General features: G+C 41.8%; 1 protein-coding gene across 1 annotated transcript; it reads right to left on the bottom strand.

Moving 5' to 3' along the window:
• Positions 1-490: 490 nt before the first annotated feature.
• Positions 491-2448, bottom strand: LOC100952509 (growth-regulated protein homolog gamma-like). The gene is made up of 4 exons (XM_003790084.3): positions 2326-2448; positions 2118-2241; positions 1936-2019; positions 491-1148 (listed from the first exon to the last, which is right to left on the bottom strand). Exons 1-4 carry the CDS (start codon positions 2411-2413, stop codon positions 1133-1135), a joined length of 312 nt encoding a protein of 103 aa, XP_003790132.2. The 5' UTR covers positions 2414-2448; the 3' UTR covers positions 491-1132.
• Positions 2449-14787: the final 12339 nt, after the last annotated feature.

The raw sequence follows: 14787 nt of genomic DNA, 5'->3' as shown, positions 1-14787 counted from the left end.
ATTTTATATCCATTTATCACCTAACATTTCCTTTGTGCTGTATTTGTCATACATTTAACTTTTCTGATGTATTTACCTCAACAGATGATTATTGCTACTATTATAAATAGCACATCTATTTTGGGTTTTGAGGAAGAATCCACTTTTTTACTTTTTACACTGAAAATCATTGAAGAGAAAAGAATTGCAGACTTGTTTAAAATACCATTTACGAAAAGCGATTAGTAGAGACCTTTAAGAAAACATTCACAAAATTCAAAAAATTGTAAAGAATTATTTTTGAAAAGTGAATCAGTCGTTCTTTTCATATTTTATGTAAATTTAGAGTTATCAAGGTGTTTTGGGGAGGTTTACTTTGTTCCAGCATCAACTAGTCTTTGCTTACAAGAAACACAGGGAAGTGCCCAGCAGAAGACACAACCCCCAGTCTCCCTGCACCACACCTGGAGGCCCAGAAAGAACAAAAGGCCAAGAAGAATCAAACAGAAGCTTAGCCTGTTACAAAACATCTTTTATTTTCATATCAACTGTAAAAACATAACAGTCAATGTAACTTCTCTCTGCAAGGCAGAGAGACATTCCCTAAGGAGTGTTGAACAAGGCAGTGTGCCCTACCAGAAAGACATAACATGTCCAAGGGAAGCTTCAACATAAAAATGCTGACCACGTAACATGAGGTGATTTCAATAAATAACAACTGACATTCTTAGAAAAGTATAAAATAGCCACATTCCTTACCCTGAGGGTGACCTCACAAGTTGCTGGGACCCCACTCCCCACCACATGCAGCACCGTGGCTGACCCTGGAGGCCCCCCACTAACTGAGTTTAGTGAGACTTTGCACCGCTATCCTCTTCACATTAAATCACAATCAGGACTGAGCCGTGTTTGATGAAACACAGTCACAGTTTTAAATAATAACATGTAAATATTAAAATACAAGCTCTGAATAAATAAATACATACATAAATAGAACTCTCATCAGAAATCATCAAATACATTAAGCCCTTGCCAGGTGTCCGCGGAAACCAGGCGCTGTCACTTCATTTCGTGCTCTCCTCTCCTGAGGGCAGGGATGGCCCTGCAGGACTTGGCCCCCAGAGAGCTGCCCGCTGCCTTCCTTCCCTGCAGGTCAGCGGCTGCTGCGCCTAGGGAGAGAAAAGGCTCCAGTTGCAGGTCCAGGAAGGCCGCTCTTCTCCGCACTGGCCCCTGAGGCTCTGAGGGGGCTGCGCACACTCCTGCCCGCCCTCCACTCAGGGCACCCCTGGCTGTACCCACTCGCCTCCCGGTGTAGTCAGAAGCATTTAGTAGGGGCCCCATATTAAAGTATTCCTGGGCTGCGGGATGCTTTGCATTGAGGGAAAGGGGCCTGTGGCTGCACCTAGACTCTGGGCTTGAAGGAGCTAAAGCATTTTGCTCCGTGATTGTGGGTTCCAGGTTGGAATTTACCCGCTGACCTCACTGAAGCCCTCCAGCACCCAGTGCAACAGCTGCCCTTCCCTCCTCTATCCTGCTGAGGTTCAAAGACACAAATACTGTCAGGGTCCTCGCCTAGAGCTGCGGGGGTCTCATCCCAATATCTTGCTCTTCACCAAGAAGACCTGGAGGCCCAGTTTGCCCCAAACCAGAGCTTCCAGTTCTCAGGTCTGAAGCCCAGGAGGGCGTGAGCCCCCAACAGCCAGCTCCCGTTCCTTCATCTTCCCGGACACACGTTCGCCCTGGCTCATAGGAACAGGGGGTGGGGGGGTGAGGACGCTGGAAGGCGCTCTGGCACCAGCGGGTCCACGACTTAATGGCAAATTTCACCCGAAGTAACTAAGGCCTGTCGGTCCTTCAGCTCACCCCGGGGTTTCCCTAAAACACACACTGACAGGCCCGGGGCAGAGGCCAGTACTGTGACAGGGCCGTCCTCGTGCAGACCAAACCCGCACTCACCTGTCCAGCATCTTCTCAATGATCTTCTTGACCATGGGGGCCGCGGGGTTGAGACAAGCCTCCTGCCCGTTCTTGAGCTGGGCTCTGCGGAGAGAAGGGAGGGTCCGGTGAGCCAGGAGGTCGGGGGGTGGGGAGGGGTGGAGGGGGTGGTCAGGAGTGCAGGGGAGGATGGTGACACTCACACGACTTCGGTCTGGGCGCAGTGGGGGCCCGGGGGCGTCACCTTCACACTCTGGATGTTCCTGAGGTGAATGCCCTGCACGGTCTGCAGGCACTGGCAGCGCAGCTCGGCGACCACGGGCGCTCCTAAGGGAGAAGGGACCGGTCAGCCGCGCTGTCCCTGCGGGCGCCCTGGAGCCCGCCCACCCGGTCCCAGGACGCAGGTCCCACCTGCTGCGCGGCGGCCGGCGGCGACCAGGAGCAGGAGCAGCAGCGCGGCCCGCAGGAGCCGGGGTGTGCGGGGGACAGCGCGGGCCATGGGCGCAGAGAAGAAGGCGGTGAGGACGGCGGAGAAGGAGGAGAAGGTGGCGAGGACTGCGGCGAGGATCGCGGAGAGAGCAGCGAGGACGGCCGGGACGGCTGTGGGGACTGCTGTCCGGTTGCGACGCTGAGGTCCGGGCTCTGCAGCTCCCAGGCCAGGGTCCCCTTTTATGCGCTGCTGGGTCTGGAAAGCCCGGAGCCCCTGGCCGGGGAATTCCCCGGGTTGCGTGTGGTGCTTATGCTGGAGGAGGCGCCGCCCCAGGGTCAGTGGCGCGGCTGGAACTCGGGGTCTCCCCTGCTTCCTCTCCCACAAGGGGCTGGGGACTCTGCAATGTTCGCTTTCGGCCCCAAATCCATAGAGAGGCAGTGAGTTGCCTTCACCATTGTCCTTGCCACCTTTGAGGGCACCGCGGGCGCCCAGCGACTCAGCGGGCGGGGCAGGGAGAAAGGAAAGAGCTGGGAGAACCAGGACCCCGGGGACAGGGGGACGGACCTCTTAGAGGACGCGGTGTGTCTCCTTAGTTGTCACCGCCGAGGGGCAGCAGCACAGGCTAATTATCATCGGGAATTCGTGTCATCTGTGTGTCCCGCTCCTCCTTCTCTAACGACTTTCATAATTGATACGCTTCTGAAATCAATGATCTCCATCAGAAGCGCGGCTCATCTCCAACTCCAGAGAGGAACGTTCAGCTCGTGTCTCGTCCTGTGTTTCTCTAATCACACTCAGACGACCTGTTCACACTTCCATGTGGTGGGACAGGAACCAGTGTCAAGAGCGGGCTGCACCGGGCTGCACCGTGAACCTCTTTCCTACCCCATTCCTTCCTCCCTCCCTCTGAAATGCTGGAACTTCCGAAATTCCCTGCAGAGCTCCTTTTCCGGGGGTGGGGGTGGGTCCAGATTTGACCTGTGGAATAAGGGGCTGCAGTCACTCTGAGGCTGCGGAGGGGCCAGGTCCAGCGGCCTGCCGGCTTCACCTTCCTCTGCGCCCTTGGACCGCAGGGCACGTGGCACTGGGCAGTGGGCGCCGGGGTGCGAGCGGCCTCACCCTGAAGCAGCGAACAGACGCTGAGGATGAGACAGGAAACTCCAGGTCACAGTAAATCACATCCCTTCACGGCAGAACTTCCTCGTGTTCCCTGCTGGTCCTCCTTTCTCTCTTAGAAACATCAACATGTTTCTGTTTTCTGATCAGGAACCCCAAAGTCTGTTAACCTGGAGTCTTTATTGCTTTCTCTCTAGAAGCCTTAGAGAGTTTATTCTGATCCAACATTAGTTTTGAGAGAGTTTAAGTGTGATTCTCCAAGTTGGCTTCAGGCCTCCCTGATGGTTGGAATCTGATGGGAGGGAGGAGGGGAGGAACGAAAGACTCTGTCCGGGATAATTGTCTCCAGCACAGAACCCTGGCCGAGCAGGAGTAAGAGCCTGCACCTCTGCTCCTCCTTTCGTGCAGGGTATCAGCTGCCTGATGTTAACCCCAAGGTGCTGGACAGATGAGGTAACATTGTCCTCATATACACCCTCAGAGGTGGTGGGTTCAAACCCAGCCCCAGCCAAAAACTGCACAAAAAAGCAAAAACTTCATATGATGCATACTGTCCATATATTTTTCTATGTTTGTTATCTCTCCATTTTTATGATCAGAAATATTTTTGTTTTTATTTTTTCCCTCTTGGCTCCATCTATATAGTCACATAGTATTTGAAGCAATGGATTCTGAACTATACCGATTCCATGAGGGTGGCTCTGCGGTGTGTGACATCTCTGAAGACATTAAGAACACTAGAAAAATATGGAATCTAATAAGATGTGGTGGAAATTGAGGTGGAAGCAGAGAAAGAAACAGGGGCTCAGCAGTGTGCCCTTTACATATGTGCATGTGACATATGTCCATGGTCACACGGTGAGTGTGGTTCTCTACAAATGACGCTCAGTGAGCACATGTTACAGCATTTGTGTGTGACTGGAGGGCGCAGATCAGCAGACGAGGGAGAGAGTCACCAGATTTCCAAACACACTAGTCACAGACATGGTTCTAAAATGGCTTTAGTGTGTTGTAATGTCCATGGATAACAGATGAGGTCTCTGAACCTGACCTGGGCAGGAGATGGGGAGATGGTGCCTCCATATTCAACCAATTTCTGGCAGCTAAATGCCCAATCTTAGGTCCCCAGTCATATCATTATATCACAGCACGATTAATATTTTTTCTATGTAGTTAATATTTGACCAAAAAAAAACATTTAGCGCCTACTCTTAGAGGCATTTTTCTGAAACTTAGAATGAAGAGATGGACGGTCTTGGCCCTGACTCACTGACTGGCAGTGGGAAATACACAGCTACACGAGTAATCACAGTGGAGTCTGACAGCCATTCCAACCGGGGTGAAGGAGGTGACGGCGGTGTGTACAAAGGGCTTTATTCCTTATTTTCAGACGGTCCCTATGTGGTCCCTGGAATTACAGAGAAATGAAGACATTCAGCATTAGTAAGTCAGACTGGAAGTCATTTTCTTTGGAACAGAATGTCCCACAGGAAACAGTTCTTACTTTTTCCCCCTAACTAAAGTTTGGTACCAGACAGACAAATGCTATGACCAGAGATTATGTCACAGAAAAGAGAAATCATTTTGTACGTAATGGAAAAAAGATTTTGCCATAAATTATTGCCACTCTTCCCAATTAGCTGTGCTATCTCTTTTTCACACCTTCGATTCTGTGAGAGGAGATGGTGGCACTGGATCTGAGGCTCATGGTGGAGACTGAACTAGCGGTGCTTCCAAAGCCAGGAGCCCTCAGTGTGGAGGTGAGTAGCTGCCTAGAGGTCTGCAGCAAGGTGGCTTTCCGTGCCCTCCAGATGTCTTTATATACAGTTCCCCAGGGCACTGGGGGAAGTGGTCAGGTGGAGCAGTGAGGGCATTCGTGTCACACACATACCACGCAGGTATGAGCTTACAGGCTGTGCCCAACCCAGATAAAGACAACGGACCTCCATTTATCACGTACATCACAGCGAGCAGGTCCGCCTTCCTGCTCACTTGCATTTTATGCCTCATGTCACATTCTTAACCCCCTCTCTCCACCTGTCTCCCCTGCACGTGTCTGAGCACTCTGCTTAGGAGGTGACAACTCGACTGAAACCCTACATGTGACTGTGGCAGTGTGCCCAGCCTTATCTGTAACACAGTTTGTGAGCACAATAGACACTCTGCAAACATGTGGGCACTAAATGAGTGGGGTTCCCTTGTCAGTTGTCAGTGAAAGCAGATGTTTCTGTCTTGTTTGTTCTTCAGCGTCCAGACTGGTTTGGAGTTTGTGGGTAAAGTGTCATCCAGCTGCCAACTTAGCTCATTTCATATCTGAGCTTGTTGTCTTCAGTCTGTCTTCCAAATAATTACCTTTTTAAAAAAATTTTTACTGTGTGATTCTATTTTTTTAAATTAAATCATAGCTGTGTACATTAATGCAGTCATGAGGTACAATGTGCTGGTTTTATATACAATTTGAAATATTTTCACCAAACTGGTTAACAGGCTTCATGGCATTTTCTTAATTATTGTATTAAGACATTTATATTCTGCATTTAGAAAGATTCACATGTACCCTTGTAAGATGGACCATAGGTGTGGTCCCAGCAATCACCTTCCATCCACCCATCCTCCCCCCTCTCCTGCCCTCCCTCTCCCCCTTCCCCATATTCTTGGGCTATAATTGGGCTATAAATTTCTTTTTTTTTTTTAACATTGGGACAAATATATCAATTTTATGAAGAAAAAAAAGCATCATCTACAAATCAATTATGAGATAAGTGTACTCATTACCACCACTCCTAGTAAAGTTGAAGATCCTAGCTAGTACAATTATGAAAACTTAAAAATCCCAATACTTTGTAAAAAAATACAAATTTCATTACTTCTGAGTTACCAAGTTACTTGCAAGTTACCAAAAACAATAGAAAAATTCAGCAATATAGCTAACTTCAAAATACCTATACAAAATCAATTATATTCCTATATAAAAAAGAATTACAAAATAACATTAGAAAAAGAAAGATAGCATTATATCAGCAACCAAAATAGAAAGTACCTATCAATATAGCTTTAACAAGAGCTGTGCAATTTTTTTTGAATACATAATCATTTACTACTTGTTTGTTACAGAATACACAAGACAAAATACAAATAGCAAACAAATTTTTTTCCTTATGTTTTTACCAAAGTCTAAAAAAAAAGACAACTAATATATATAAATAAAAGGGCCACAACTTTCATATGAAAGCTATAAATTAGTTTCATAGTAGAGCTGAGTACATTGGATACTTTTTCTTCCATTCTTGAAATACTTTGCTAAGAAGAATATGTTCCAGATCCATCCAAACAAACATGAAGGAGGTAAAGTCTCCATCTTTCTTTAAGGCTGCATAATATTTCATGGTGTACATATACCATAATTTATTGATCCATTTGTAGATTGATGGGCACTTGGGCTTCTTAATTAACTTAGCAATTATGAATTGGGCTTCAATAAACATGCTGGTACAAATATCTTTGTTATAGTGTGATTTTGGTCTTCTGGATATATACCTAGTAGAGGAATTGTAGGATCAAATGGCAGGTCTATTTTTAGTTCTCTAAGTGTTCTCCAAACATCTTTCCAAAAGGGACATATTAGTTGCCATTCCCACCAGCAGTGTAGAAGTGTTCCCTTTTCTCCACATCCACACCAACATCTCTGGTTTTGGGATTTTGTGATGTGGGCTAATCTTACTGGAGTTAGATGATATCTCAAAGTAGTTTTGATTTGCATTTCCTTGATGGTTAATGGTGATGAGCATTTTTTCATATGTCTGTAGGCTGTGTGCCTATCTACTTCAGAGAAATTTCTCTTCAAGTCCCTTGCCTACCCCAAGATGGGATCACTTATTCTTTTCTTGCTAATCTGCTTGATCTCTGTGTATTCTGGTTAGTAAACCTTTGTCAGAAACATAACCTGCAAATATCTTCTCCCATTCTGAGGGCTGTCTACTTGCTTTACTTACTGTGTTTTTGGCTGTGCAGAAGCTTTTTAGTTTGATCAGGTCCCAGTAGTGTATTTTTTTTCCTTTTTCCTTTTTTTTTTATTAAATCATAGCAGTGTACATTAATACTATCATGGGGTACAGTGTACTGTTTCTATCTACAATTTGAAATACTTTCATCCAACTGGTTAACATAATCTTCATATCTTTTTCTTAGTTATTGTGTTAAAACATTTATATTTTACATTTAGAGAGATTCACTCCAGTAGTGTATTTTTGATATTGTTTCAATTGCCCAAGGGATTCTCCTCATAAAATTTTCACCCAGGATGATTTCTTCAAGTGTATTCCCTACACTTTCTTCTAGTATTTTTATAGCTTCATGTCTTAAGTTTAAATCTGTAATCCAGTGAGAGTCTATCTTAGTTAATGGTGAAAGGTGTGGGTCCAGTTTTAGTCCTCTACAGGTCACCGGCCATTTCGCCCAGCACCATTTGTTAAATAGGGAATCTTTTCCCCACTCAATGTTTTTAATTGGCTTGTCAAAGATCAGATAACGATAAGTAACTGGGCTCATCTCTTGGTTCTCTGTTCCGTTCCATGCATCTATCTCTCTGTTTTAGTGCCAGTACCATGCTGTTTTGATCACTATCAATTTACAATATAGTGTGAGGTCTGGTAGCATGATTCCTCCTGCTTTATTTTTATTTCTGAGTAATGTCTTGGCTACTCGAGGTTTTTTCTGATTCCATATAAAATGAAGTATTATTTTTTTGAGATCTTTAAAGTATGACAGTGGGGCTTTAATAGGGATTGCATTAAAATTATACATTGCTTTGAGTTTATACATTGCTATTTGGGTTTATAAGATGAGAGACTGTGACAAGTTATACACACAGGTGTTGGGGATTACATTAACCCTATAAATTAAATAGTGACAAGGACCTTGAATTTCAAGAGGAGAATATGGAAATAAAATGTAGGCAGGACTCTGAGAAAAAAAGAAAATGCCCACTATATGGCCTGAGAAGATATATAGGCAGAGAGAAATTCCCTCTGGAAAGAAATAATTGAGATGCTTTTGAATGGTGACTACCAACCAGGGTTAAGTTCACTGTTAGTTTCTGCTTGTCAGCACTTAATCCATTTTTTAAATTAATTCTATTATGCTGAACATTTGCGTGTTGCTGAGCATTGGAAACTAGAAAAGAGTGGGCTCCAGGCAGGTGGATCTCTGAGCTCAGGAGTTAAAGACCAGCCTGAGCAAGAGTGAGACCCCATCTCTACTAAAAATAGAAAAACTAGCTGGGCGTTGTGGCAGGTGTCTGTAGTCTCAGCTACTCAGGAGGCTGATGCAGGAGGATCACTTGAGCCCAAGAGTTTGAGGTTGCTGTAGCTGGGACACCAGGGAAACACAGTGAGACTCTGCCTCAAAAAAAAAAAAAAAAAAAAAAGAGCTTTTTCCATTCCACAGCTGATTTGACCGAAGATAGAATAACAGCAGCAGGTACCCAGAGAGATTGTGAGGGGACACATGACTTGGGCTAAGCAGGTTGCAACGTGAACTAATGACTGGAAAAATGGGAGAGGACTCTCTTTGTTTGGATTACAAATGAAGAGACAGTTTGGATCATCTGGATTACATAAACCCAAATAACATAAGTATTGAGCTTACGTCTTCCTGGCAATCTTTAAAAGCCTCATTAATAAGTGAGTTTTTGCATAAAGTTACAGGTTTTAAATTGACACAATATGCCACTTAGTTTAATTCTTTCTATCCAGGGCACTAACCATATTTTCCTTTGAAAGACAATTGGGAAGGACACTCCTTCGCCTTAATAGTCTGGGTATCTGCCAGGGTGTGTCCCACCTGGTCCTTTAAAGACATCACAGGTATTCTTGGACTTTGCATTTCAAACTAAATTTTAAAATTATCTTGACTAGTTACGCACACAGGTTTTGGGGATTACACTGAGCCTACAAATTAAACAGGGAAGAAATGGTCTCTGTTTTACAACTTTAATTCTAATCCATGCGCACAGAATATTTTTCTTATTTTTAGGTCTCCTTGGATGTCTCACAATGAGGTATAATAAAATTCTTCATAAACTTCTTACATGACTTTGTTAGATCTCTGTTGATTTTTTAATTTTTTAATTTCAGAATATTCACAGGTGCACATGTTTCATTTACATACTTTGTTTTTGTGCAGATTAAGTCAAAGTTACACGTGCCCTTCACCCAGACAGTGTACTCTGTAGTGGAAGGTGTGAATTTATATTCTCTGTTGATTTAAATGGTGGTGTCAATGTGCATAGTATGCTTTAAAATGCCTTTTCTAACTATTCCTGGGGTATTAAGAAGCAATTGGTTTCTATACATCATTTTAATGCTCCTCTAAATTTCGTTTTTTTAGATAGATGAGGTCTTGCTCTGTCACCCAGAGTGGGGTGCAGAGTGCAGTGGTGTGATCATTGCTCACTGCAGCCTCGAACTCCCAGTCTCAGGTGATTCTCCCATGTTGGCCCCTTGAGCACCTAGGACTACAGGAGCCACCATGCCCAGCTAATTTAAAAGAAGAAAATCTTCATAGAGACAAAGTCTCACTATGTTATCCACGCTGATCTCAAACTCCTTCCAAAGTGCTGGTGAGCCAACACCAGGCACCCTGTAAATTCTTCAAATGCAATCAATTATCTTTATACTATGTATATTCTTTTGAGTTTTACCTTGGCAATCATAAAATTTGTGAATGATTCTTCTCTTTGCTCTTTCCTTCTCAATTGTTACATTTTATATCTTTATTCCTATTTCTCAGTATTACCCAAGATTTTCAATAAAAAATGAATACAAATGGTGGTAATGGACACTGTGTTTTATCCCAATCTTACAGGTTATAATTTTAAAAATTAAACCCCCACTAAGAATATTTTGCTGTCATTTTTGTTTAATTAATAACCTTTATGGGTTTAATGTGGTTCCTTCTCATTTCTAGAGGTTTGTTTGTTTGTTTGTTTGTTTGTTTAATATAATTGGACGGTAAGTCGTATCTCGGGTTGTTTCTGAATGTATTAAGATGATCATTAAGGCTTTTCTCCTTTAATGTCTTAATGTGGTGCATTTCATTAACTGATCTTCAAATATTAAAGTAGCTTTCTATACCTTAGTTATATGTATTCTAATTTTTAGACATTCTTTCCATCTTACTGTGTTTTTAAAAGAATTTTAAAATGTGTTATGAATTAGTTATGGTAAAATTTCCCAGCTTATTTATGTTTTCTTATTAGAAATAATTTAAAATGTTGATTAGTATATCTTTGATTACTATAGGATTTTATAGTTATTTTTAATTCTTGAGTTAGATTTGGAAAGATAGCATTGTAGGCATTTGCCTAATCAGTGTAAGATTAATAATATAATGCCATTAAATGAAGCATTCTTTCTTCTTGTATTTTTAATTTCTGAATTTTATCAATTTTATTAATCTCTCAAACAACCAACTCAGATAATCTTACCTATTAATTTATTGAGTTTGCTCACTTCTTTATTACTTTCCTATTTCCATTGCTTTGCCATTATTTTTCTTCTTTTCTAATATAAGCTTTAAGGTTAATGCATGAAATACTTATAGTAAGTATTGAATTAGCTTCATGGAACATTGTATTAATTTTCTATTGCTGCGATAACAAATTACCACACGCTTTGTGACTTAAAACAGCACCAATTTGTCTTCTGACAGTTTTGGAGGACAGAAGTTCTAAATTCAAGGTATGAACACGCTGCCGTCCTCCCGGAGGATCCAGGGGAGCGTCCCCTGTGTTTCCCGCCCCTGGAGACCAGCTGCCGTCCTGGCTCGGGGGTTTCCTGGTGTCCCGTCAACCTTTCCTTTTACCATCACATCTCCTTTGTCTCTGATCACTCTGTTTCCTTGTTTTTTCTTTCTTTTTTCTAAATTTTAGTTTTTTTAAAATTTCAGATTAATACAAGGGTACACATGATAGGGTTGCAGTGTTTGAGTTTGTCAGGTAAGGTCCCTGTTGTGGTTGGACCCACACCCAGGAGGTGTGCCATCTACCCTTACGTTGTGCCCGTTAGGTGGGAGCTCCCCAATCCCCGCCCTTCTCCCCTCCTCCCCAACTTGAATTAAACGGAGTTTTCTCTTGAGCCGTCTCCTTCACACTCATATAGATGATCCACGATAATCACCAATCTTGAAATCTTTAATCACATCTGCAAAGTCCATTTGTCTGTGTAAGGTAATGTGTTCAAAGGTTTCAGGGATTGAGGTATGAACAACTTTGGAAAGCCACTATTCTGTCTATTCCACACATATTTTGATATGCAATATTTATATAACTGTGTTCCACACACATTTTGATATGCAATATTTATAGAACTGCATTCTAAAACTGTTCTAATTTCCATTCCAATTTTCCTTAGACATGCCAGTTACATAGAAATGTTTGTTGTTTTCCAAATACATGAGCTTTTTTCTACTTCTCTTTTCATAGCTTGAATTCTAACTTAACTGAATAGTATTCAGAGACTGTGGTCGGTCCTTTAAAGGTGTTGAGACTTGTTCTGTGGTCAGAATGTGGTCAAATTGTGTAAATATTCTATGGGGAGGGTCTGCTTCATGGGCAGGTGACCTGTGTAACTGTGTAACCGCGTGGGGTCCCCTGCTCAGAAGGGTTCACATTTGGTTTGTGCTTGTCGTCGTGATGATTATTATTCATTTTCACATTCGCTCAGATACGAGAACTAATTTTACAGGTACGAGTGCAGAAAGAAACATGTCATATCAAGGTTCACTTACAAAGGTGTGTCTCTGTCAACTTCTAGAAGATCTGCAGTAAACCAAATTCTAAGAATAGTCTGGTGATGAAATGAAATTGAACACAACAAAACACTGAAATATGATACAAAAAGGAACAGACAACCAACGAATTGGTAAATACACAGGTAGATTTACCGACCTCCCTCCCCACAAGTGGACTTGGGAGCTTTTCAAAAATGAAACTGAGAATACTCCCCCCTAAAAATAGCATATGAGGTAGGGGCTGGATAAAGGTTAACCACAATTCTAAGATCCTTGTTACTGATGAGGGATACAAAGTCCGTCATTAGTAAAATGGGTTTCTTATTTATGAAGAGAGTTGGGCCATTATCCTGGCGCACGTGTCTCTGACCCCCCTCTCTGCTGCTCCTACAGTCCAGGTACAGAGCTAGAAACCTTGCCCTGCGTCTCGGATGCCTTTTAACTTCTTTCCCAGCTCACCACCTCTTTATCTCTCTGGTGTGAATTCTAGATAAAATTCCTTGGTACCATTTCCTAGAAAGTTTTCCAAAGTTTTCAGCTGTGTCTAATTTGTCATGAAACTCATCCACTGAGTTTTTTAGTTGACTGTATTTTTATTTTTGAGAGTATTGTTTATTTTCAAATACGCATGGCCTTCAATCATAATTTAAACCTCTTCACCGCGTGTGTCTGTGTCACTATTTAACCAAACTCACAGTGCCTCATAACGTGTGTTCTCTTCCCCCTTTAACCAAATGCGCAACTTGCAAAGAGGTAGAGACAGGCAGACTGGTTGATGGAAAATTTAAAGTCAGCTTTATTAGTAAAGTGGTTAACAGCAGGGAGTAGAAAAAGTAAAGTCGCCAGTTGTCTGCGGAAGAGACTACTGTTTGCACCCCATTTCTGGAAAGGAATTCTGCTTTTCTACATAAAGATTTGTAATTTTTCATACAATATGCAAAACAATAAAGGGAATTAATTACGTTTTCTAAATTAAAATATAATTTCAATGTAAATAGATTCCCAATAAATTAAAACTACAAAATAAGACAAACTTAATGACTTGATATTTTGATAATAAATTATACTTAAATGTTTTATTATTATAGCATTTCCATATTACCAAAAATAGTAGAAAAAAATCTTTGAAAACACATAAAAGCCTTTTAAAGTAAAAAAAAAAAAAAAGCTAGGTGTTGAAACACAATAACTTCAATAATACTATAAGAACCAATTTGTACCTAATAAATAAGTTACCACCACCAAGAAGTTACTTTGCTAATGTTTCCTGGTGAATGTTTGCTTATTTTGAGACATTCATTCACTCGGGGTTCTGATCCTTCAACCCAGCACCACGCAACAAGGCTGCCAATGACAAGCCCCGATGTGGAGGGTGGAAAGTGGGACAGTCAGTTCAATTCAGATTTCAGGAAATAACAATGTACTTACTCTAAGAAATTATTAATTGTTTATCTGAAATGAAAATTTAACTGAATGTCCTTTTATCTTTTTTTGTTTAATCTGAAAATCCTAATCAAAAGTTTTCTAATATGACATTCTTTATGTCTAAAATAAATATAAATTCACTATAATATCATAACTATGCTATCAATAATTTTCCTTTTCCATTTTCCAAATTCATGCACAAACATTACTATATTTGATTCTTAAATAAATACATAAATAATAAATAGGTGAATAAGTTACCCTGAAAAACACTTTACAGAACACAAGGAAAGCTCAAAGCGCGCACACCTGTCCTCACAACAGCCCTGTGAGGGAGGATGGGGCTGATGCTTTTTCCATCGAGAAATAAAGGAGAGACCAAGCCACGGTCGGACCTGGCTAGCAGACTAACGTTGCCAAATTTAACAAATAAAAATGCAAGATTTCCAGCCAAATTTGAATTTACAGCATATTTCGTTGTCACAACATTTCCATGAGATCCCGGAAGCCGCATTTCTGGCAAAACCATTTAATTTTTCAAACTGAAAGGCAGATATTCTCCGAGCCCTTGACCTCATGTTTGCTCTTCTCCCCTGCAATCTCTAGGATGTTCTTATATTATTTTTAAAAAATGCTGTTACCATAAATTCAAGCAAATAATTTTTTAAATGTAAATCTGTCCAAGATATTGCCTGATACAATGCGCAGCCTGCTGTTGTTCTGAGATTCAGATTTAACCAGGCACCCTGTATTTTATCTGGCAACCTTCTCTCGGCCCACACGATCCGTGAAGTACTGATGTAGATTTGTTTGCAGTTTCATGGGCAAGTTCCCAAGGAATTCTTAGATAGTATAGAGGATGCATGGTCATGGTGTTTTATCATGATGCTTGCTTCTCAGCCCTAGAAAGAAAAGAAATGAAATGAAATAAGTGAAATGAAATGAAAAATTTAAAAATCAACAATGTTCTAATAATTAGGAAAGTGGGGGGGGTCTTAAAAACACATTTTCTTGAAAACTTAAGGCAGGCTTAGGTATTTATGTGTTAGAAATGTTCTATATTTTCAGGTATAAACTGGGAGACCAGGTAGGTTATCATCTAAAACGGGGAA

Source organism: Otolemur garnettii, unplaced genomic scaffold (assembly GCF_000181295.1).
Source record: "Otolemur garnettii isolate 467f Iridium unplaced genomic scaffold, OtoGar3 scaffold00039, whole genome shotgun sequence".
Taxonomy (NCBI): Eukaryota; Metazoa; Chordata; class Mammalia; order Primates; family Galagidae; genus Otolemur; species Otolemur garnettii.
The sequence above is the reverse complement of the archived record's forward strand: the minus strand, read 5'-3'. Positions and strand labels throughout refer to the sequence as shown.